Genomic DNA, 23,234 nt, shown 5'->3' with positions numbered 1-23,234 from the left:
TCCTCTCTTGGAATGCGGCTTGGCTGTTGTGGGCTCAGCCTGGTCTTTGTGCTGCCCTGGTTGAGGCCGCGTTCCGTTGCCGGCCCCGGCTGTCTCGCTGCCTTCGGGATCGCGGGCCGGGCCGAGCGGCAGCGCGGGCTGCGGGCGGCGGCGGCTGCAGTCCCAGCGCGCACCGCTGGGTGGTGCCCTCGGCCAAGGCGGCGCCGAGCGGCTGCGGCAGCGGAGGCGGCCGGGCCCGGAGCGGCACAGCCCGAGCGAGCTCAGACCAGAACCAGCCCAGCCCTGCCCAGATCAGCTCAGTTCAGCTTAGAGCAGCCCAGCTCAGCCGGGCGGAGGTGGCAACGGCTGCGGCAGCGAGCGCTGCCCCGTGTCACGCGCTGCCGGCACACCCCGGCTGCGTTCCGGAGCGCCGGCCGGAATCTGAGACAGCGAGGGAAGGCGCCCGGCCCGCACTTCGCCGCTCTCCGCCCGCAATCGCCCGGGACACCCGCCGCGACACCGACATCGACAGCGGCCGCCGGCGCCGCCGCCGCGCCATGGCGCTCGCAAGGCAAGTGCTTTGTGTGTGTGCTTTGCTGGGGCTGCCGCTCGCTGGCGCCGAGCCCATCCGCTACTCCGTAGCCGAGGAGGCGGAAAGCGGCTCCCTGGTGGGCGAGCTGGCCGAGGACGCGGGGCTGACGCCGGCGCAGCTCTCGGCTCGCCGCGCCCGCCTGGTCTCGGAGGACGGCCGCCAGCATTTTCGCTTCGAGCGCGCCTCCGGCCGCCTCGTCGTGGCGGGGAGGCTGGACCGGGAGCAGCTGTGCGCCCAGTCCGACACCTGCATGCTCCCCTTCGAACTGCTGCTCTCCGACCCCCTGCAGTTCTTTCGAATCGAGGTGACTGTGAAAGATATCAATGACCATTCACCCGTTTTCCCAGAAGATCGAGTCAGTTTTAGGATCCCTGAAACGAGCGTCCCGGGTTCTCGTTTCCCGGTAGAGGGTGCGCGGGACCTTGATATTGGCAGTAACAACATCCAGGCTTACAGCATCTCTCCCGAGAATGAGTACTTTAGCGTCTCCTATGGAAGTCGCAGTGAGGATGACAAATATCTGGAACTTGTATTGGAAAAGCCACTAGATAGAGAGGAACAGGAAGAGACGAGGTTCAACGTTATTGCTGTCGATGGGGGCTCTCCCCCCAGAAGTGGGACCACCCAAGTCAAAATTGTCATTCTAGATGTAAATGACAATCCTCCCATCTTCACACAGGAGGTGTACATTGCAAAAGCTTTAGAGAACATGCCAGAAGGCTCTGTGGTTCTGACTGTTTTGGCAACTGATCCAGATGCAGGATTTAATGGAGACATTTCCTATCAACTCAGCCAGGCAGTGGGAGAGAGTGAGTCAGCATTTGTGATTGATCCCATAACTGGTGAAATTAAACTCACAAAACCTTTGGACTTTGAGGCAACACAGCATCATGAAATCCGTGTGAGAGCCACAGATGGTGGAGGGCTGTCAGCAATCTGCAAGGTGTTGGTGGAGGTGGTGGATGTGAATGACAATGCCCCAGAGCTGGTGGTCAGTTCCTTCAGCAGTCCCCTCCCCGAGAACACAGTGCCCGGCACGGTGGTTGCCCTGTTTACGGTCAGGGACCGGGATTCTGGTGCCAACGGGAAGATCTCCTGTGCCCTGCAGGATCAGCTCTTCTTCTCCCTGCGGCCAGCCTACAAGAATTACTATGAGCTGGTGACAGTGAGCGCGCTGGACCGTGAGGAGACGCCTCAGCACATCCTCAGTGTGACGGCAGCAGATGCAGGCTCGCCTCCTCTCACCAGCACGCACACCTTCACCGTGGACATCTCCGACGTCAATGACAATGCCCCCGTCTTCAACCAGACCTCCTACACCATGTATGTGCGTGAGAACAACGTGCCCACGGTGTTTGTGGGAGCCGTGAGCGCTGCAGATGCTGACGTGGGGCTGAATGCCAAGGTGAGCTATTCCCTGGCAGCAGAGCAAGGGCCAGAGTGGGCCTGGTGCTCCTGCATCTCGGTGAACTCGGAGAAGGGACACGTGTTTGTGCTGCGGCCCCTGGACTACGAGCGCTTGAGGCAGACTGAGGTGACGGTCAGTGCCTCTGACGCGGGCTCTCCTCCGCTGAGAGCCAACGTCACCGTGCGCCTGGTGGTGCTGGACGAGAACGACAACGCCCCGCTGGTGCTCTACCCGGCCCAGGAGAGCGGCCCGGCCTCCAGTGAGCTGGTGCCCGTGTCGGCTGAGGCGGGCTACCTCATCAGCAAAGTGGTGGCCGTCGATGCCGACTCGGGACAGAACTCGTGGCTCTCCTACCACCTGCTCAGGGCCACCGACCCAGGCCTGTTTTCCGTGGGCGTGCAAAGCGGCGAGGTGCGTCTCAGGAGGCCGGTGACAGAGAGAGACAGCGTCAAGCAGAAGCTGGTGGTGCTGGTCAGAGACAACGGCAAGCCCCCGCTGTCAGCCACGGCAGCTCTCAGCGCTCTCCTGCTCAAGGACTTCTCCGACGTGCGCCTGCCGCACAGCAGCCCGGCCAGCGAGGATCAGGCCGCCGCCTCCCTGACCACCTATTTAATCATTGCCTTGGTCTTTGTCTCCCTCCTCTTCCTCATCTCCACCACAGTCATCGTTGCTCGCAAGGTGTGCAGGAGGAAGGAGCTGAAGGCTGGCCCTGTGCTCTATGCTGCCGACACCTTGCAGAGCGGCCTGGCCGATGCAGCCGCTGCAGGGACCCTGCCCCGCGCCTATTGCTACGAGATCAGCCTCACCACGGGCTCGGGCAACAGCGAGTTCAGATTCCTCAAGCCCATCCTGCCCAGCCTGCCCCCACAGCACTGCGCCGTGGGCCAGGGCCCCGATGAGGAGCAGGATTTCCCCGGTGTCCCTGTCAGCAGCGAGGACATGGCCCCAGACAATGCTGGCACTCTCTCTGCAGGACAGTTCAACGCTCTTTCCTTCAACTAGCTGGGGTCTGCTCACACTGAGGCTTCATGGGCCTTCTGAAGTGAGGACTGGGCCTGCCGCATATGGTAATGCTTCCTCCATCGTAAATATATATTTATTACTGGTTTAACCAAATTCCTGCAAATTCTCTTTGCAATAATTTTATACAACTGCAAAAAGCAATGAAGGTTATAAAAGAAAGCAAGGTTTTGTCAGTTTCTAAGGGGTTTCAACTTTGCTACTGCCTCTTCTAATAAGCTTATGTATGTGTTTAGCTCTCAATCTGTGGTCTGCTTTCTCTTGCTGGTTGACAAGACAGAGGATCTTTTTTATGATCTTTAAGGCAGTATCACTGTTGGCCGAACCACTCATACTCTCATTGAAATGCAAAAAAGATTTTCCCACCTCTGGAAAACCAGGAAGTTTTGAGTCCAGTGTGACAATGTCACATGAATACTGGGCCCTTTTTTGCTTGGCTTCTGGATTTTTCTTTATGAGATGTGAGCTCTGTCTGCTTTGCTTTCTTATCACTCTGTTTGTCCATGCAGACAACATTGAATATCTGCAGATGCTTCACAATTACTGCATGCTGAAGCAGGGCCTTGCTCCCACCCAGCCACTGCAACACAGGCAGTGCCAGCTGAGCAGGGAAGCAGGTGACTTGGACTCATTGACAACCACAGTCTCATCTTCCTTATCTTGCTCAGAGTAGAGCAGCAAAATGCAGAACTAAACCTTCCTTTGGCTTACAAGAAGGGCTTGGATGTTCTGTCACTTCAGAATTACCTTGGAAATACAGGAGCACGGAGGGTATTACGGTAGACTGTAACATAACAGAGCTGAAGAAGCATGTCCATTGTCATTGAATGCATTGAAGGAAAATTTCAAATACTAAAACGCTTTTTGGAAGGTTAAGTCAATAAGAAATTTTAAGAAAATACAGTGAAATTTGCCTTTTAAATGCTGTTCCTTGATCCCAATGCTTTTTAAAGGGAATGGAAACCTGTCTCTGTATGATCTTCTGTGCTTGTGTCAGAGTATTTGCATTCCTATGTTTACTCTTTCTCCTCTGAAATGTACTGAGCCTGTTTCACTAGGGGACTGCCACTGCATCTAGAATAACTGGTAGTTTGAATGATGTCTGTGATACATGGAATACTCAGAAAGCCTCCCTCACATTGTGATGTGCAGAAGTGATGCAGTTTAATACTGTAAATTGCTATAACTCTAAGGTTAGAAATAGAAAAAGGTTAGACAGAAATAAAGAGAGCATACGTTTCTTTAGAGGAGACAGAATACTTTGTACTCAAGTTATTTCTGGGAAACCCTTGACAAGACTTCCAAAATGCTGCCAGTTAGTTTCTCACTGTGTCCCTTGAATGAAGCAATGTTGGGGGGCTAAAATACCTGAGAGTGGAGATTCAGTGTTCATTGGCATGTCCGTGCTGTCACCAATCGTCCTATCTCTGTGCTGTTTCTCCTGCCGGAAACTGCGGCTTCCTCGTTGTGGGCTCAGCCTGGTCTTTGTGCTGCCCTGGTTGAGGCCGCGTTCCGTTGCCGGCCCCGGCTGTCTCGCTGCCTTCGGGATCGCGGGCCGGGCCGAGCGGCAGCGCGGGCTGCGGGCGGCGGCGGCTGCAGTCCCAGCGCGCACCGCTGGGTGGTGCCCTCGGCCAAGGCGGCGCCGAGCGGCTGCGGCAGCGGAGGCGGCCGGGCCCGGAGCGGCACAGCCCGAGCGAGCTCAGACCAGAACCAGCCCAGCCCTGCCCAGATCAGCTCAGTTCAGCTTAGAGCAGCCCAGCTCAGCCGGGCGGAGGTGGCAACGGCTGCGGCAGCGAGCGCTGCCCCGTGTCACCCGCTGCCGGCACAGCCCGGCTGCGTTCCGGAGCGCCGGCCGGAATCTGAGACAGCGAGGGAAGGCGCCCGGCTCGCACTTCGCCGCTCTCCGCCCGCAATCGCCCGGGACACCCGCCGCGACACCGACACCGGCAGCGGCCGCCGGCGCCGCGCCATGGCGCTCGCAAGGCAAGTGCTTTGTGTGTGTGCTTTGCTGGGGCTGCCGCTCGCTGGCGCCGAGCCCATCCGCTACTCCGTAGCCGAGGAGGCGGAAAGCGGCTCCCTGGTGGGCGAGCTGGCCGAGGACGCGGGGCTGACGCCGGCGCAGCTCTCGGCTCGCCGTGCCCGCCTGGTCTCGGAGGACGGCCGCCAGCACTTTCGCTTGGAGCGCGCCTCCGGCCGCCTCGTCGTGGCGGGGAGGCTGGACCGGGAGCAGCTGTGCGCCCAGTCCGACACCTGCATGCTCCCCTTCGAGCTGCTGCTCTCCAACCCCCTGCAGTTCTTTCGGGTCGAGGTCAGTCTAGACGATATCAATGACCATTCCCCCGTCTTCCCTAATGATAGAGTGACTTTTAAGATCCCAGAGACAAGCGACCCTGGGTCCCGTTTCCCACTGCAGGTTGCTCAGGACCTCGATATAGGCAGCAACACGGTCCAGGACTACAACATTTCTCCTGAGAACGAGTACTTTACTGTGTCTTCTGGGACTGGAATTTCAGGCAAGAAGTATCTTGAATTGGTCTTGGAAACGCCACTAGACAGAGAGGAGCAGGCAGAGATGGGTTTCAGTGTAATTGCCGAGGATGGGGGCTTTCCATCCAGAAGTGGCAGCACTGAAGTGAAAATCATCATTTTAGATGCAAATGACAATGCTCCCATCTTCACAGAAGAGGTGTACGTTGCGAAGATTTTGGAAAACGTTGCAGAAGGCTCTGTGGTTCTGACTGTGCTGGCAACTGATCCAGATGAAGGATCAAATGGGGACATTTCATATCAACTCAGCACGGCAGTGGGACAGAGTGATTCAGCATTTGTGATTGATTCCATATCTGGTGAAATTAAAATCACAAAACCACTGGACTTTGAGGCAGCACAAATGCATGAGCTCAGTGTGACAGCCACAGATGGTGGGGGCCTGTCAGCAATCTGCAAGGTGTTGGTGGAGGTGGTGGATGTGAATGACAATGCCCCAGAGCTGGTGGTCAGTTCCTTCAGCAGTCCCCTCCCCGAGAACACAGTGCCCGGCACGGTGGTTGCCCTGTTTACGGTCAGGGACCGGGATTCTGGTGCCAACGGGAAGATCTCCTGTGCCCTGCAGGATCAGCTCTTCTTCTCCCTGCGGCCAGCCTACAAGAATTACTATGAGCTGGTGACAGTGAGCACGCTGGACCGCGAGGAGACGCCTCAGCACATCCTCAGTGTGACGGCAGCAGATGCGGGCTCGCCTCCTCTCACCAGCACGCACACCTTCACCGTGGACATCTCCGACGTCAATGACAATGCCCCCGTCTTCAACCAGACCTCCTACACCATGTACGTGCGTGAGAACAACGTGCCCACGGTGTTTGTGGGAGCCGTGAGCGCTGCAGATGCTGACGTGGGGCTGAATGCCAAGGTGAGCTATTCCCTGGCAGCAGAGCAAGGGCCAGAGCGGGCCTGGTGCTCCTGCATCTCGGTGAACTCGGAGAAGGGACACGAGTTTGTGCTGCGGCCCCTGGGCTACGAGCGCTTGAGGCAGACCGAGGTGACTGTCAGTGCCTCTGACGCGGGCTCTCCTCCGCTGAGAGCCAACGTCACCGTGCGCCTGGTGGTGCTGGACGAGAACGACAACGCCCCGCTGGTGCTCTACCCGGCCCAGGAGAGCGGCCCGGCCTCCAGTGAGCTGGTGCCCGTGTCGGCTGAGGCGGGCTACCTCATCAGCAAAGTGGTGGCCGTCGATGCCGACTCGGGACAGAACTCGTGGCTCTCCTACCACCTGCTCAGGGCCACCGACCCAGGCCTGTTTTCCGTGGGCCTGCAAAGCGGCGAGGTGCGTCTCAGGAGGCCGGTGACAGAGAGAGACAGCGTCAAGCAGAAGCTGGTGGTGCTGGTCAGAGACAACGGCAAGCCCCCGCTGTCAGCCACGGCAGCTCTCAGCGCTCTCCTGCTCAAGGACTTCTCCGACGTGCGCCTGCCGCACAGCAGCCCGGCCAGCGAGGATCAGGCTGCCGCCTCCCTGACCACCTATTTAATCATTGCCTTGGTCTTTGTCTTCCTCCTCTTCCTCATCTCCACGGCAGTGCTGCTGGCTCTCAAGGTGTGCAGGAGGAAGGAGCTGAAGGCTGGCCCTGTGCTCTATGCTGCCGACACCTTGCAGAGCGGCCTGGCCGATGCAGCCGCTGCAGGGACCCTGCCCCGCGCCTATTGCTACGAGATCAGCCTCACCACGGGCTCGGGCAACAGCGAGTTCAGATTCCTCAAGCCCATCCTGCCCAGCCTGCCCCCACAGCACTGCGCCGTGGGCCAGGGCCCCGGTGAGGAACAGGATTTCCCCGGTGTCCCTGTCAGCAGCGAGGACATGGCCCCAGACAATGCTGGCACTCTCTCTGCAGGACAATTCAACGCTCTTTCTTTTGACTAGCTGGGTCTGCACAGACTGATGCTTCATGGATCTTGAGAGGATGGGATCCAGGCTGGTGCATTGGGCAATGATTCTTCCTGATTATATATTTTTTTTTCTTATAGGTTTAAACAATTTCTTGAAAATTCTATTTAGCGCTAATATCTACCACTCCAAAAAGAATTACGAAGTTAAAGAAGCCAAGCTTCTCTCACTTATTAAGTAATTGGATTCAGCTCTGTCACTGCCCTTTCTAACAGGTTTTAAGTGTGTGCTTATCAATCACACCTCTGCTCTTTTTTTTCTTGCTGGCTGACAAGACAGAGGATCCTTTATTCTGAGCTTTGGACGATATCAAATAATATCCTCACTGAAATGAAAGAGGCCCTTTTTGTGCTTCATGATAGCTCGCAAGTTGTAAGTATTAAGTCACAACATCATGTGGGCACTAGGCTCTTTATCCCTAGATTTGGGTTGTCTCTTTATGAAATGTGAGCTCTGTGTGCTTTGCTTTTTTATTTCTACCTTTGTCCATGCAGACATTGCATATCTACAGATGCATCAGTAGTGATGCCTGGTGAAGCAGGGAGTTGCCCCCACCCAGCCACTGCAACACAGGCAACGCCAGCTCAGTAGGAAAGGAGGTGATTTGCACCCTTTGACAACAGCAGTCTCATCTTCCTTATCTAGCAGAGAGTACAGACACAAAATGCACAACAAAACCTTCCTTTGACTTACAAGAAGGGGTTGGGTGTTCTGTCACATCGAGATTGCCTTGGGAATACAGATAAACAAACAGTGTTAGAGTAAACTGTAATTGAACAGAGCTGTAATATGTAACAGAAACATGTTCATTGCCATTGAATGCAATGAAGGAAAAATCCACAGTTATTAAAAGACAATTATAGGAAGGAAGAGTCAAGAAGAACTTAAAAAAAGATGTTGTGTTTGCTCTATTCATTGTCTTTCCTGAATCCCAAGTCTTCTTGATGGGACTGGAAAGTTATCCCCACATGATTTTCTGTGTTGTGTTAGAGCATTTGCATATCCATGTTTGCTCTTTCTCCCTCTAGCAACTGAAATGTACCGAACACTGTACTGAGCCTGTTCCTCTAGAGAAGGACTGCCACCCCGTCTAGACTAACTGCTTGTTAGAGTAATGTCTGCAATGCATGAAATGATCAGAAAGCCTCCCTTATGCTGTGATGTGCTGAAATGATACAGTTTAATGTTGTAAATTGGTGTAACTCTGGGATTAGAAACAGAAAAATATTTTAGACATAAATAAAGAGAACACCCTGACTGCATTAGTGTAGACAGAATATTTTGTATAGTCATTCTTTCTGAGAAGACCTGTCAAGGTTTCCCAAAATTCTGGGAGTTACTTACTCAGTGTGTCCTTTGTTTGAAGCAATGTTAGGTGTGTACAGCTCCTGAGTGGGGTGATGCAGCCAGGAGAGTGCTCATTTACATGCCAGTGCTGTCACCATCACCCTATCCCTGTGAGGTTTTTCCTTTGGTAGAATGTGGCTTGGTCGTTGTAGGCTGTGCCTCGCCTTTCAGCTGCCTTTTTTGTGCTTCTGGAAAGCAAGGGATTTACAAGTACTGAGACGCTGTGTCACATGGCACTAGACCCTTTCTTCTTTGGATTTTGGATGCCGCTGTCGGAGATGTGTTCTCTCTGTGGTTTGCTTTCTTGTCACTGTGACAAGACAAGACAAGCTTTCCTTTTCATTCATACATTGAATATCTGCACATGTTTCAGTAGTGCTGCCTGCTGAAGCAGGGAGTTACTCCAACACTGCCATTGCAACACAGGCAGTGCCAACTCAGTAGGGAAGGAGGTGATTTGGACCCTTTGACAACAGCAGTCTCATTTCCTTATCTAGCTCACAGCAGGGCCACAGAGTGCACAACAAAACCTTCCTTTGGCTTAAAGAAGGGCTTGGATGTTCTGTTCACACGGGATTGCCTTGGAAATACGGCAGCATAAACAGAGTGGACTATAGAACTGAACAGAGCTGTAACATGTAACAGAAACATGTTCCTTGTCAATGAATGCATTGAAGGAAAAATCCACAAATACTGAAACACAATTATTGGAAGCTGGAGACAAGAAGTGTTGGGAAGGATGCAAATTTGACCAGAAAGTCTCACAGTTCTGTGTGCTTGGTAGAAAGATTTTTGAATGTATCCTCTGAAGAATGAAGAGAAATGAAAACAAGTTTTGATACAGAAGAAAAGAATTGCTGAGCCAGTCTTACTGGATAACCAAGGAGGCAAAAGGTGTGTTCGTCAGAATGGGGTTTTATGGCTAAGAGCAAAGGATAAACCCACCTCCAACAAAAGATGTTTTTACCAAGCAGAAAAACACCACAGGCAAACAGACATGGCGATGTTGCAAATGGAAAAAAGGTCTCAGAATTTTGCACAGCAAGAAAACTGAAAAACAACTTCTAGCTTAAACTGTGACAGACTAACTTCAAGTGATTGGAGATTAGTAACATGAATATGGTAATTATAGTCATTATGATAGTCTACAGGTAAAAGTTAAGATATAGATAGGTTCTTGTATTAAGATGCTCCGCAAAGAAAATTATATTATGCATTGAAACCAAAATTAAAGGGTCTTCAGACTTGTCTGCAGCTGGAGATGACAGCAGTAGGCACAGGCTCTGATGGCTGTGACCTTTGCCTTTTGTAACATCTTGGATAAAATAAACTGCACTTTGAAGAGCTGCCTGGAGTCCTTTGTCTCCCATTCAGGCTCTTACGAAGAAGAGCTTTTTAAAAAAGACATTGAGAATGCTCTTTTCATTGCTTTTCCTGTATCCCAAGATTTCTGGATGAGGCTAGAAAGCTGTTCCTGTTTGATTTTCTGAATTTGTGCCTGAGAATTTGCATTCCCATGTTTACCCTTTCTGCTCTGAAATGTACTGAGCATTCTACTGAGCCTGTTACTCTAGAGGATTGTCATACCCTGTAAAAACACTGGCTGTTTGAATAATGTCTGCAATGCATGAAATACTCCAAAAGCCGGCCTCACACTCTGTTGTGCTGATGTGATACAGTTTACGATTGCAAATTGGTATAACTCTGGGATTAGAAACAGAAAAAAAGCTGTTAAACTGAAATAAAGAGAACACTCTGACTGCTTTAGTGGATAAAGAACACTTTGAAGAGGCGTTCTTTCTGGGAAAGATCCTTCAAGGCATTTCAAAATTCTGCGTATTATTTCTCACTGTGTCCCTTGTCTGAAGAATGTTAGGTGTGTACAGTTCCAGAGTGTGGAGATGCAGCCGGGAGAGTGTTCATTGGCATGCCAGTGCTGTCACCAATCGTCCTATCTCTGTGCTGTTTCTCCTCTCTTGGAATGCGGCTTGGCTGTTGTGGGCTGAGCCTGGTCTTTGTGCTGCCCTGGTTGAGGCCGCGTTCCGTTGCCGGCCCCGGCTGTCTCGCTGCCTTCGGGATCGCGGGCCGGGCCGAGCGGCAGCGCGGGCTGCGGGCGGCGGCGGCTGCAGTCCCAGCGCGCACCGCTGGGTGGTGCCCTCGGCCAAGGCGGCGCCGAGCGGCTGCGGCAGCGGAGGCGGCCGGGCCCGGAGCGGCACAGCCCGAGCGAGCTCAGACCAGAACCAGCCCAGCCCTGCCCAGCTCAGCTCAGTTCAGCTTAGAGCAGCCCAGCTCAGCCGGGCGGAGGTGGCAGCGGCTGCGGCAGCGAGCGCTGCCCCGTGTCACCCGCTGCCGGCACACCCCGGCTGCGTTCCGGAGCGCCGGCCGGAATCTGAGACAGCGAGGGAAGGCGCCCGGCCCGCACTTCGCCGCTCTCCGCCCGCAACCGCCCGGGACACCCGCCGCGACACCGACACCGACAGCGGCCGCCGGCGCCGCCGCCGCGCCATGGCGCTCGCAAGGCAAGTGCTTTGTGTGTGTGCTTTGCTGGGGCTGCCGCTCGCTGGCGCCGAGCCCATCCGCTACTCCGTAGCCGAGGAGGCGGAAAGCGGCTCCCTGGTGGGCGAGCTGGCCGAGGACGCGGGGCTGACGCCGGCGCAGCTCTCGGCTCGCCGCGCCCGCCTGGTCTCGGAGGACGGCCGCCAGCATTTTCGCTTGGAGCGCGCCTCCGGCCGCCTCGTCGTGGCGGGGAGGCTGGACCGGGAGCAGCTGTGCGCCCAGTCCGACACCTGCATGCTCCCCTTCGAGCTGCTGCTCTCCAATCCGCTGCAGTTCTTTCGGGTCGAGGTGACTGTGAAGGATATCAATGACCATTCACCCGTTTTCCCAGAAGTTCGAGTCAGTTTTAGGATCCCTGAAACGAGCGTCCCGGGTTCCCGTTTCCCGGTAGAGGGTGCGCGGGACCTCGATATTGGCAGTAACAACATCCAGGCGTACAGCATCTCTCCCGAGAATGAGTACTTTAGCGTCTCCTATGGAAGTCGCAGTGAGGATGACAAATATCTGGAACTTGTATTGGAAAAGCCACTAGATAGAGAGGAACAGGAAGAGATGAGGTTCAACGTTATTGCTGTCGATGGGGGCTCTCCCCCTAGAACTGGGACCACAAAGGTAAATATTGTCATTCTAGATGCAAATGACAATCCTCCCATCTTCACACAGGAGGTGTACGTTGCAAAAGCTTTAGAGAACATGCCAGAAGGCTCTGTGGTGCTGACTATTTTGGCAAGTGATCCAGATGCAGGAGTTAATGGGGACATTTCCTATCAACTCAGCCAGGCAGTGGGAGAGAGTGACTCAGGATTTGTGATTGATCCCATAACTGGGGAAATTAAACTCACAAAACCGCTGGACTTTGAGGCAGCACAGCATCATGAAATCCGTGTGAGAGCCACTGATGGTGGAGGGCTGTCAGCAATCTGCAAGGTGTTGGTGGAGGTGGTGGATGTGAATGACAATGCCCCAGAGCTGGTGGTCAGTTCCTTCAGCAGTCCCCTCCCCGAGAACACAGTGCCCGGCACGGTGGTTGCCCTGTTTACGGTCAGGGACCGGGATTCTGGTGCCAACGGGAAGATCTCCTGTGCCCTGCAGGATCAGCTCTTCTTCTCCCTGCGGCCAGCCTACAAGAATTACTATGAGCTGGTGACAGTGAGCGCACTGGACCGCGAGGAGACGCCTCAGTACATCCTCAGTGTGACGGCAGCAGATGCGGGCTCGCCTCCTCTCACCAGCACGCACACCTTCACCGTGGACATCTCCGACGTCAATGACAATGCCCCCGTCTTCAACCAGACCTCCTACACCATGTACGTGCGTGAGAACAACGTGCCCACGGTGTTTTTGGGAGCCGTGAGCGCTGCAGATGCTGACGTGGGGCTGAATGCCAAGGTGAGCTATTCCCTGGCAGCAGAGCAAGGGCCAGAGCGGGCCTGGTGCTCCTGCATCTCGGTGAACTCGGAGAAGGGACACGTGTTTGTGCTGCGGCCCCTGGACTACGAGCGCTTGAGGCAGACCGAGGTGACGGTCAGTGCCTCTGACGCGGGCTCTCCTCCGCTGAGAGCCAACGTCACCGTGCGCCTGGTGGTGCTGGACGAGAACGACAACGCCCCGCTGGTGCTCTACCCGGCCCAGGAGAGCGGCCCGGCCTCCAGTGAGCTGGTGCCCGTGTCGGCTGAGGCGGGCTACCTCATCAGCAAAGTGGTGGCCGTCGATGCCGACTCGGGACAGAACTCGTGGCTCTCCTACCACCTGCTCAGGGCCACCGACCCAGGCCTGTTTTCCGTGGGCCTGCAAAGCGGCGAGGTGCGTCTCAGGAGGCCGGTGACAGAGAGAGACAGCGTCAAGCAGAAGCTGGTGGTGCTGGTCAGAGACAATGGCAAGCCCCCGCTGTCAGCCACGGCAGCTCTCAGCGCTCTCCTGCTCAAGGACTTCTCCGACGTGCGCCTGCCGCACAGCAGCCCGGCCAGCGATGATCAGGCCGCCGCCTCCCTGACCACCTATTTAATCATTGCCTTGGTCTTTGTCTCCCTCCTCTTCCTCATCTCCACGGCAGTGCTGCTGGCTCGCAAGGTGTGCAGGAGGAAGGAGCTGAAGGCTGGCCCTGTGCTCTATGCTGCCAACACCTTGCAGAGCGGCCTGGCCGATGCAGCCGCTGCAGGGACCCTGCCCCGCGCCTATTGCTACGAGATCAGCCTCACCACGGGCTCGGGCAACAGCGAGTTCAGATTCCTCAAGCCCATCCTGCCCAGCCTGCCCCCACAGCACTGCGCCATGGGCCAGTGCCCCGATGAGGAACAGGATTTCCCCGGTGTCCCTGTCAGCAGCGAGGACATGGCCCCAGACAATGCTGGCACTCTCTCTGCAGGACAGTTCAACGCTCTTTCCTTTGACTAGCTGGGGTCTGCACAGACAGAGGCTTCATGGATCTTGGGAGGAGTGGATCCTGGCTGGTGCATCGGACAATGATTCCTCAAGATTATATCGGTATTTGCGATTGGTTTAAACAATTTCTTGAAAATTCTTTTCAAAGGTAATGTCTACCACTCCAAAAAGAATTATGAAGTAAAAGTAGTGCATCTTCTTTCGCTTTTTAAGGAGTTTGATTCAGCTCTGTCACTGCCATTTCTAACAGGCTTTAAGTGTGTTCTTACCACTCACTTCTCTGCTCTTGTTTTTCTTGCTGTCTGAAAATAATACATATCCTTTATTTAGAGCTTTGGGAGAATGTCAAATCATATCCTCGCTGAAATGAAAGAGGCCCATTATGTACTTCATGAAAGCTCGCAAGTTGTGAATATTGAGTCAAAATTTCATGAAGGCACTAGGCCCTTTCTTTTCTGGGTTTGGGTGGTCCCTTTATGAGATGTGCAGTCTGTGATCTTTGCTTTCTTATCACTACCATTGTACATGCAGACACTGCATATCTACTGATGCAGCAGAGAGTTGCCCCCACCCAGCCACTGCAATGCAGGCAACACCAGCTCAGCAGGGAAGGAATTGATTCGGACCCTTTCACAACAGCACTCTCATCTTCCTTATCTAGCACAGACTACAGCAACAAAATGCACAACAAAACCTTCCTTTGGCTTTCAAGAAGGGCTTGGGTGTTCTGTCACCTCAGGATTGCCTTGGAAATACAGCAGAACAGTGTTAGAGGAGACTGTAACTGAACAGAGCTGTAACATGTAACAGGAACATGTTCATTGTCATTGAATGCAATGAAGGAAAAATCCACAATTATTAAAAGGAAATAATTGGAAGGTAGAGTGAAGAAGAACTAATGAAAGATGTTGAGATTACTCTGCTCATTGTTTTTCCTGAATCCCAAGGCTTCTTGATATGATAGGAAAGTTGTCCCTGCATGATTTTCTTTGTTGGTGTCAGAGCATTTGCATATCCATGTTTGCCCTTTCTCCTTCTGGCCAATGAAATGTACTGAGCACAGCACTGACTCTGTTCCTCCAGAGAAGGACTGCCACCCCATCTAGAATCACTGGTTGTTTGAATACTGTCTGCAATGCACGAAATTATCAGAAAGCCTCCCTTATGCTCCGATGTGCTGATGTGATACACTATAATGTTGTAAATTGATATAACTGTGGGATTAGAAACAGAAAAATCTGTTAGACTGAAAGAAAGGGAACACCCTGACTGCTTTAATGGAGACAGAATATTTTGTAGAGTCGCTCTTTCTGGGAAGCCGTGTCAAGACATTCCAAAATTCTGGGGGTTACTTCCTCAGTGTGTGCTTCTTCTGAAGCAATTTTTGGTGTGTACACTTGCTCAGAGGGGAGATGCAGCCGAGAGTGTGTTCATTTTCATGACAGTGCTGTCACCATTGCCCTATCCCTATGTTTTCCCTTTCGTGGAATGCGGCTTGGCCATTGTGGTCTGAGCCTGGTCTTTGTGCTGCCCTGGTTGAGGCCGCGTTCCGTTGCCGGTCCCGGCTGTCTCGCTGCCTTCGGGATCGCGGGCCGGGCCGAGCGGCAGCGCGGGCTGCGGGCGGCGGCGGCTGCAGTCCCAGCGCGCACCGCTGGGTGGTGCCCTCGGCCAAGGCGGCGCCGAGCGGCTGCGGCAGCGGAGGCGGCCGGGCCCGGAGCGGCACAGCCCGTGCGAGCTCAGACCAGAACCAGCCCAGCACTGCCCAGATCAGCTCAGTTCAGCTTAGAGCAGCCCAGCTCAGTCGGGCGGAGGTGGCAGCGGCTGCGGCAGCGAGCGCTGCCCCGTGTCACCCGCTACCCGCACAGCCCGGCTGCGTTCCGGAGCGCCGGCCGGAATCTGAGACAGCGAGGGAAGGCGCCCGGCCCGCACTTCGCCGCTCTCCGGCCGCAATCGCCCGGGACACCCGCCGCGACACCGACACCGGCACCGACACCGGCACCGACAGCGGCCGCCGGCGCCGCGCCATGGCGCTCGCAAGGCAAGTGCTTTGTGTGTGTGCTTTGCTGGGGCTGCCGCTCGCTGGCGCCGAGCCCATCCGCTACTCCGTAGCCGAGGAGGCGGAAAGCGGCTCCCTGGTGGGCGAGCTGGCCGAGGACGCGGGGCTGACGCCGGCGCAGCTCTCGGCTCGCCGCGCCCGCCTGGTCTCGGAGGACGGCCGCCAGCATTTTCGCTTGGAGCGCGCCTCCGGCCGCCTCGTCGTGGCGGGGAGGCTGGACCGGGAGCAGCTGTGCGCCCAGTCCGACACCTGCATGCTCCCCTTCGAGCTGCTGCTCTCCAACCCCCTGCAGTTCTTTCGGGTCGAGGTAGCCTTAAGGGATATCAATGACCATTCACCACTTTTCCGAGAAGATCGAGTCAGTTTTCAGATTCTGGAAAGGAGCGACCCGGGCTCTTCTTACCCACTGGAGGTAGCTCGAGACCTCGATATAGGCAGGAACACCATCCAGGAGTATAGCATCTCTCCCGAGAACGAGTATTTCAGTGTCTCCTATGGAAGTCGGACAAATGGTGACAAATATCTTGAATTGGTCTTGGAAAAGCCTCTAGACAGAGAGGAGCATGCAGAAATGGGTTTCAGTGTTATTGCTGTAGATGGGGGCTCTCCTCCCAGGAGTGGAACCATCGAGATCTCTATTATCATTCTAGATGTAAATGACAATGCACCCAAATTTACACAAGATCGTTATATTGGGAAGGTTCAGGAAAACATGCCAGAAGGGTCGCTGGTTCTGACTGTGCTGGCCACTGATCTGGATGCAGGAGTTAATGGAGAAATTTCATATCAACTCAATGAAGTTGATGATCAGAGTGATTCAGCATTTGTGATTGATCCCATATCTGGTGAAATTAAAATCACAAAACCGCTAGACTTCGAGACAGCAGACACTCACGAGCTCAGTGTGAGAGCCAGAGATGGTGGGGGCCTTTCAGCAATCTGCAAGGTGTTGGTGGAGGTGGTGGATGTGAATGACAATGCCCCAGAGCTGGTGGTCAGTTCCTTCAGCAGTCCCCTCCCCGAGAACACAGTGCCCGGCACGGTGGTTGCCCTGTTTACGGTCAGGGACCGGGATTCTGGTGCCAATGGGAAGATCTCCTGTGCCCTGCAGGATCAGCTCTTCTTCTCCCTGCGGCCAGCCTACAAGAATTACTATGAGCTGGTGACAGTGAGCGCGCTGGACCGCGAGGAGACGCCTCAGCACATCCTCAGTGTGACGGCAGCAGATGCAGGCTCGCCTCCTCTCACCAGCACGCACACCTTCACCGTGGACATCTCCGACGTCAATGACAATGCCCCCGTCTTCAACCAGACCTCCTACACCATGTACGTGCGTGAGAACAACGTGCCCACGGTGTTTGTGGGAGCCGTGAGCGCTGCAGATGCTGACGTGGGGCTGAATGCCAAGGTGAGCTATTCGCTGGCAGCAGAGCAAGGGCCAGAGCGGGCCTGGTGCTCCTGCATCTCGGTGAACTCGGAGAAGGGACACGTGTTTGTGCTGCGGCCCCTGGACTACGAGCGCTTGAGGCAGACCGAGGTGACGGTCAGTGCCTCTGACGCGGGCTCTCCTCCGCTGAGAGCCAATGTCACCGTGCGCCTGGTGGTGCTGGACGAGAACGACAACGCCCCGCTGGTGCTCTACCCGGCCCAGGAGAGCGGCCCGGCCTCCAGTGAGCTGGTGCCCGTGTCGGCTGAGGCGGGCTACCTCATCAGCAAAGTGGTGGCCGTCGATGCCGACTCAGGACAGAACTCGTGGCTCTCCTACCACCTGCTCAGGGCCACCGACCCAGGCCTGTTTTCCGTGGGCGTGCAAAGCGGCGAGGTGCGTCTCAGGAGGCCGGTGACAGAGAGAGACAGCGTCAAGCAGAAGCTGGTGGTGCTGGTCAGAGACAACGGCAAGCCCCCGCTGTCAGCCACGGCAGCTCTCAGCGCTCTCCTGCTCAAGGACTTCTCCGACGTGCGCCTGCCGCACAGCAGCCCGGCCAGCGAGGATCAGGCCGCCGCCTCCCTGACCACCTATTTAATCATTGCCTTGGTCTTTGTCTCCCTCCTCTTCCTCATCTCCACGGCAGTGCTGCTGGCTCGCAAGGTGTGCAGGAGGAAGGAGCTGAAGGCTGGCCCTGTGCTCTATGCTGCCGACACCTTGCAGAGTGGCCTGGCCGATGCAGCCGCTGCAGGGACCCTGCCCCGCGCCTATTGCTACGAGATCAGCCTCACCACGGGCTCGGGCAACAGCGAGTTCAGATTCCTCAAGCCCATCCTGCCCAGCCTGCCCCCACAGCACTGCGCCGTGGGCCAGGGCCCCGATGAGGAACAGGATTTCCCCGGTGTCCCTGTCAGCAGCGAGGACATGGCCCCAGACAATGCTGGCACTCTCTCTGCAGGACAGTTCAACGCTCTTTCCTTTGACTAGCTGGGGTCTGCACAGGCTGAGGCTTCATGGATCTTGGGAGAAAGGGATCCAGGCTGTGGCATGTGGCTGTGATTCCTCCAGAGATAACATATTCCTCACTGCTATAGCCAATTTCCTGCAAGTTCCAAATCACTGTAAAATTTGTCTTTCGCTCCAAATACACAAATAAGGAAAAAAAGATGGTCATATTTTCTCCCTCAGATTATAGTATATTTCTTCTCCTTCTGAGCCCTTTCTGATAGCCTTTAATAATGCAGTCCAATCTTTGCTCTTCCATATCTTGCTGTCAGACTAAACCTTGGACTTCTTATTCTTTTTGTAGCTCAGTGGCTCAGTTGCATAGACAAGTCTCCCACTGGCTGGAATAACAAAACATCCTTTTACCCAGAAAAGCAAGGGAGTTTTCTGAAAACTGTTTCATGATGTTCTATTAGCATGTGGCTTTTTATCTCTTGGGTTCTGGATATCTTTGCCTGCAATGTGAGGGCTCAGTGCGTTCTTTTTTTTCTCAGTATGTCTGTCCATATGGCCATTTTGCATCTGCAGATGCTTCTCTACTTCTGCCCAATGAAACAGTGAATTTGTCCCATCCAGTCACTGCAACACTGGCAATTCCGGCTCTGCAGAATAAAAGGCTATTTTTATCCTATGGATCCAGAGGTACCAACTTCTTAAAGGCAGAGTGCAGGAAAATGCACAACAGAATCTTCCTTTGGTCCAGGTGGGGGTTTGGTATTCAGTCCCACTCAGATTGTCTTGGAAATACAGAAGTAGGTGATATCTTAGGGTAGGCGGTAGCTGTAGAGAGTCATGAACACTTATTGATTGTCCTTGTGTTCATGACAGTGTCACAGGTTCATCAAAGATAATTTTTTGAAGTTAGAAGCAAGAAGGACTTGAGAACAGGACTTGGAATGTTGTTTCTCATTCTTGTTTCTGAATTCAGTTGTTTCCTTTTGAGAGAAGAAGGCTGTCCCTACATGATTATCTCCTTTTGTGCTATAGGGTTTGCATTCCCATTTTTGCCCTTTCATGTTCTCCTCTCTGAAATGTACTGGACATTATTCTGCTCTAGAGAAGGACTGCCAACCCATCTAGAATACCTGGTAGTTTGAATAAGGTCTGTGATGCACAGAATGTTCAGAAAGCCTCCTTCACACTGTATTCTGATGAAATTATAGAAATTAACATTGTAAAGTGATACACCTCTGAGATAACAATTTAAAAAAATGTGTTCGGCAAAAATAAAGGGAAGACCCTAACTCCTTTCATGGAGACAGAAGTCTTGGTAGAGTCGTCCTTTACTGGAAAGCTCCTTGAAAGGCTTCCCCAAATTCTGCGGGTCTTTTCCTCCCTATGTCTGTTGTCTGAAGCAATGTTGGGTGGGTACAGTTCCTGAGTGGGGAGATGCAGACGGGAGAGTGCTAATTTTCATGCCCGTGCTGTCACAATCGCCTCTATCACTCTGCGATTTTTCCTTTCGGGGAATGCGGCTTGGCTGTTGAGGGCTCAGCCTGGTTTTTGTGCTGCCCTGGTTGAGGCCGCGTTCCGTTGCCGGCCCCGGCTGTCTCGCTGCCTTCGGGATCGCGGGCCGGGCCGAGCGGCAGCGCGGGCTGCGGGCGGCGGCGGCTGCAGTCCCAGCGCGCACCGCTGGGTGGTGCCCTCGGCCAAGGCGGCGCCGAGCGGCTGCGGCAGCGGAGGCGGCCGGGCCCGGAGCGGCACAGCCCGAGCGAGCTCAGACCAGAACCAGCCCAGCCCTGCCCAGATCAGCTCAGTTCAGCTTAGAGCAGCCCAGCTCAGCCGGGCGGAGGTGGCAACGGCTGCGGCAGCGAGCGCTGCCCCGTGTCACCCGCTACCCGCACACCCCGGCTGCGTTACGGACCGCCGGCCGGAATCTCAGTCAGCGAGGGAAGGCGCCCGGCCCGCACTTCGCCGCTCTCCGCCCGCAATCGCCCGGGACACCCGCCGCAACACCGACACCGACAGCGGCCGCCGGCGCCGCGCCATGGCGCTCGCAAGGCAAGTGCTTTGTGTGTGTGCTTTGCTGGGGCTGCCGCTCGCTGGCGCCGAGCCCATCCGCTACTCCGTAGCCGAGGAGGCGGAAAGCGGCTCCCTGGTGGGCGAGCTGGCCGAGGACGCGGGGCTGACGCCGGCGCAGCTCTCGGCTCGCCGCGCCCGCCTGGTCTCGGAGGACGGCCGCCAGCATTTTCGCTTGGAGCGCGCCTCCGGCCGCCTCGTCGTGGCGGGGAGGCTGGACCGGGAGCAGCTGTGCGCCCAGTCCGACACCTGCATGCTCCCCTTCGAGCTGCTGCTCTCCGACCCCCTGCAGTTCTTTCGGGTCGAGGTAGATCTGGAGGATATCAATGACCATTCTCCCCTATTTCCTAATGATAGAGTGACTTTTAAGATCCCAGAGACAAGTGAACCAGGTTCACGTTTCCCACTTCAGGTTGCTCAGGACCTCGATATAGGCAGCAACACTGTCCAGGACTACAATATTTCTCCTGCGAACGAGTACTTTACTGTGTCCTCTGGGACTGGAATTTCAGGCAAGAAGTATCTTGAACTGGTCTTGGAAAAGCCACTAGACAGAGAGGAGCAGGCAGAGATGAGTTTCAGTGTAATTGCCAAGGATGGGGGCTTTCCATCCAGGAGCGGCAACACTGAAGTGAAAATTGTCATTCTAGATGTAAATGACAATGCTCCCATCTTCTCAGAAGAGGTGTACATTGTGAAAAGTTTAGAAAACATTCCAGAAGGCTCTGTGGTTCTGACTGTGCTGGCAAGTGATCCAGATGAAGGAGAAAATGGGGACATATCGTATCAACTTAATGAAGCAGTGGGTCAGAGCGATTCAGCATTTGTGATTGATCCCATAACTGGGGAAATTAAACTCACAAAAACTATGGATTTTGAGGCAGCACAAATGCATGAGCTCAGTGTGACAGCCACAGATGGTGGGGGCCTGTCAGCAATCTGCAAGGTGTTGGTGGAGGTGGTGGATGTGAATGACAATGCCCCAGAGCTGGTGGTCAGTTCCTTCAGCAGTCCCCTCCCCGAGAACACAGTGCCCGGCACGGTGGTTGCCCTGTTTACGGTCAGGGACCGGGATTCTGGTGCCAACGGGAAGATCTCCTGTGCCCTGCAGGATCAGCTCTTCTTCTCCCTGCGGCCAGCCTACAAGAATTACTATGAGCTGGTGACAGTGAGCGCGCTGGACCGCGAGGAGACGCCTCAGTACATCCTCAGTGTGACGGCAGCAGATGCGGGCTCGCCTCCTCTCACCAGCACGCACACCTTCACCGTGGACATCTCCGACGTCAATGACAATGCCCCCGTCTTCAACCAGACCTCCTACACCATGTACGTGCGTGAGAACAACGTGCCCACGGTGTTTGTGGGAGCCGTGAGCGCTGCAGATGCTGACGTGGGGCTGAATGCCAAGGTGAGCTATTCCCTGGCAGCAGAGCAAGGGCCAGAGCGGGCCTGGTGCTCCTGCATCTCGGTGAACTCGGAGAAGGGACACGTGTTTGTGCTGCGGCCCCTGGACTACGAGCGCTTGAGGCAGACCGAGGTGACGGTCAGTGCCTCTGACGCGGGCTCTCCTCCGCTGAGAGCCAATGTCACCGTGCGCCTGGTGGTGCTGGACGAGAACGACAACGCCCCGCTGGTGCTCTACCCGGCCCAGGAGAGCGGCCCGGCCTCCAGTGAGCTGGTGCCCGTGTCGGCTGAGGCGGGCTACCTCATCAGCAAAGTGGTGGCCGTCGATGCCGACTCGGGACAGAACTCGTGGCTCTCCTACCACCTGCTCAGGGCCACCGACCCAGGCCTGTTTTCCGTGGGCGTGCAAAGCGGCGAGGTGCGTCTCAGGAGGCCGGTGACAGAGAGAGACAGCGTCAAGCAGAAGCTGGTGGTGCTGGTCAGAGACAACGGCAAGCCCCCGCTGTCAGCCACGGCAGCTCTCAGCGCTCTCCTGCTCAAGGACTTCTCCGACGTGCGCCTGCCGCACAGCAGCCCGGCCAGCGAGGATCAGGCCGCTGCCTCCCTGACCACCTATTTAATCATTGCCTTGGTCTTTGTCTCCCTCCTCTTCCTCATCTCCACGGCAGTGCTGCTGGCTCTCAAGGTGTGCAGGAGGAAGGAGCTGAAGGCTGGCCCTGTGCTCTATGCTGCCAACACCTTGCAGAGCGGCCTGGCCGATGCAGCCGCTGCAGGGACCCTGCCCCGCGCCTATTGCTACGAGATCAGCCTCACCACGGGCTCGGGCAACAGCGAGTTCAGATTCCTCAAGCCCATCCTGCCCAGCCTGCCCCCACAGCACTGCGCCGTGGGCCAGGGCCCCGGTGAGGAACAGGATTTCCCCGGTGTCCCTTTCAGCAGCGAGGACATGGCCCCAGACAATGCTGGCACTCTCTCTGCAGGACAGTTCAACGCTCTTTCCTTTGACTAGCTGGGGTCTGCACCAACTGAGGCTTCATTGCACTTGGGAGAACGGGACCTGGGCCACAGTGTGTGACAGTTCTGCCTTTATAGAAATTTGCATTTTTCATTGGTTTGCTCAGCTTCTTGCAAATTCTCTTTGAAATCAATGTCTGCTACTGAAAAAGCAATGAATGGAAATAAAATAAGCCAAGGTTTTCTTGCTTAGTTTTTAGTGTGTTTTACCTTTGCTACTGCCTTTTCTAATAAGCTTATGTATGTGGTTCATTCTCAAGCTATGATCTGCATTCTCCTGTTGTCTAACAAGACTGAGGATCTTTTTATTCTGATCTTTAAGGCAGTATCATCATTCACCAAACAAATCATATCCTCACTGATATCCAAAAAGAATTTCCCACGTCTGGAAAACCACGAAGATTTGAGTTGTGAATCACAATGTCAAATGAGCACTAGGCCCTTTCTTCCCTGGATTCTGGATGTCTCTGTCTGAGATGGGAGCTCTGTGTGCTTTGCTTTCTTGACACTGTGTTTGTCCATGCAGACACTGAATATCTACAGATGCTTCAGTAGTGCTGTCTGGTGAACCAGGGAGTTGCTCCCACC

General features: G+C 54.9%; 5 protein-coding genes across 5 annotated transcripts; all 5 read left to right on the top strand.

The window, feature by feature from the left end:
* The first annotated feature begins 530 nt into the window (after window positions 1–530).
* On the top strand, window positions 531–2,981 carry LOC132080401 (protocadherin beta-15-like). Its single transcript, XM_059483557.1, has one exon. It carries the CDS (start codon window positions 537–539, stop codon window positions 2,979–2,981), a length of 2,445 nt encoding a protein of 814 aa, XP_059339540.1. The 5' UTR covers window positions 531–536.
* A 1,972-nt stretch (window positions 2,982–4,953) lies between these two features.
* Window positions 4,954–7,413, top strand: LOC132080489 (protocadherin beta-15-like). The gene has a single exon (XM_059483684.1). The coding sequence runs from the start codon at window positions 4,969–4,971 to the stop codon at window positions 7,411–7,413; it is 2,445 nt and encodes an 814-aa protein (XP_059339667.1). The 5' UTR covers window positions 4,954–4,968.
* Window positions 7,414–11,283: 3,870 nt separating this feature from the next.
* Window positions 11,284–13,734, top strand: LOC132080407 (protocadherin beta-15-like). The gene has a single exon (XM_059483569.1). It carries the CDS (start codon window positions 11,290–11,292, stop codon window positions 13,732–13,734), a length of 2,445 nt encoding a protein of 814 aa, XP_059339552.1. The 5' UTR covers window positions 11,284–11,289.
* Window positions 13,735–15,740: 2,006 nt separating this feature from the next.
* Window positions 15,741–18,191, top strand: LOC132080435 (protocadherin beta-15-like). The gene has a single exon (XM_059483604.1). It carries the CDS (start codon window positions 15,747–15,749, stop codon window positions 18,189–18,191), a length of 2,445 nt encoding a protein of 814 aa, XP_059339587.1. The 5' UTR covers window positions 15,741–15,746.
* A 1,990-nt stretch (window positions 18,192–20,181) lies between these two features.
* Window positions 20,182–22,838, top strand: LOC132080445 (protocadherin beta-15-like). The gene has a single exon (XM_059483614.1). The coding sequence runs from the start codon at window positions 20,197–20,199 to the stop codon at window positions 22,639–22,641; it is 2,445 nt and encodes an 814-aa protein (XP_059339597.1). The 5' UTR covers window positions 20,182–20,196; the 3' UTR covers window positions 22,642–22,838.
* The last annotated feature ends 396 nt before the right edge of the window (window positions 22,839–23,234 follow it).

This window comes from Ammospiza nelsoni, chromosome 16 (genome assembly GCF_027579445.1).
Source record: "Ammospiza nelsoni isolate bAmmNel1 chromosome 16, bAmmNel1.pri, whole genome shotgun sequence".
In the NCBI taxonomy this organism is placed as follows: Eukaryota; Metazoa; Chordata; class Aves; order Passeriformes; family Passerellidae; genus Ammospiza; species Ammospiza nelsoni.
This window is presented reverse-complemented; position numbering and strand designations above follow the sequence as displayed.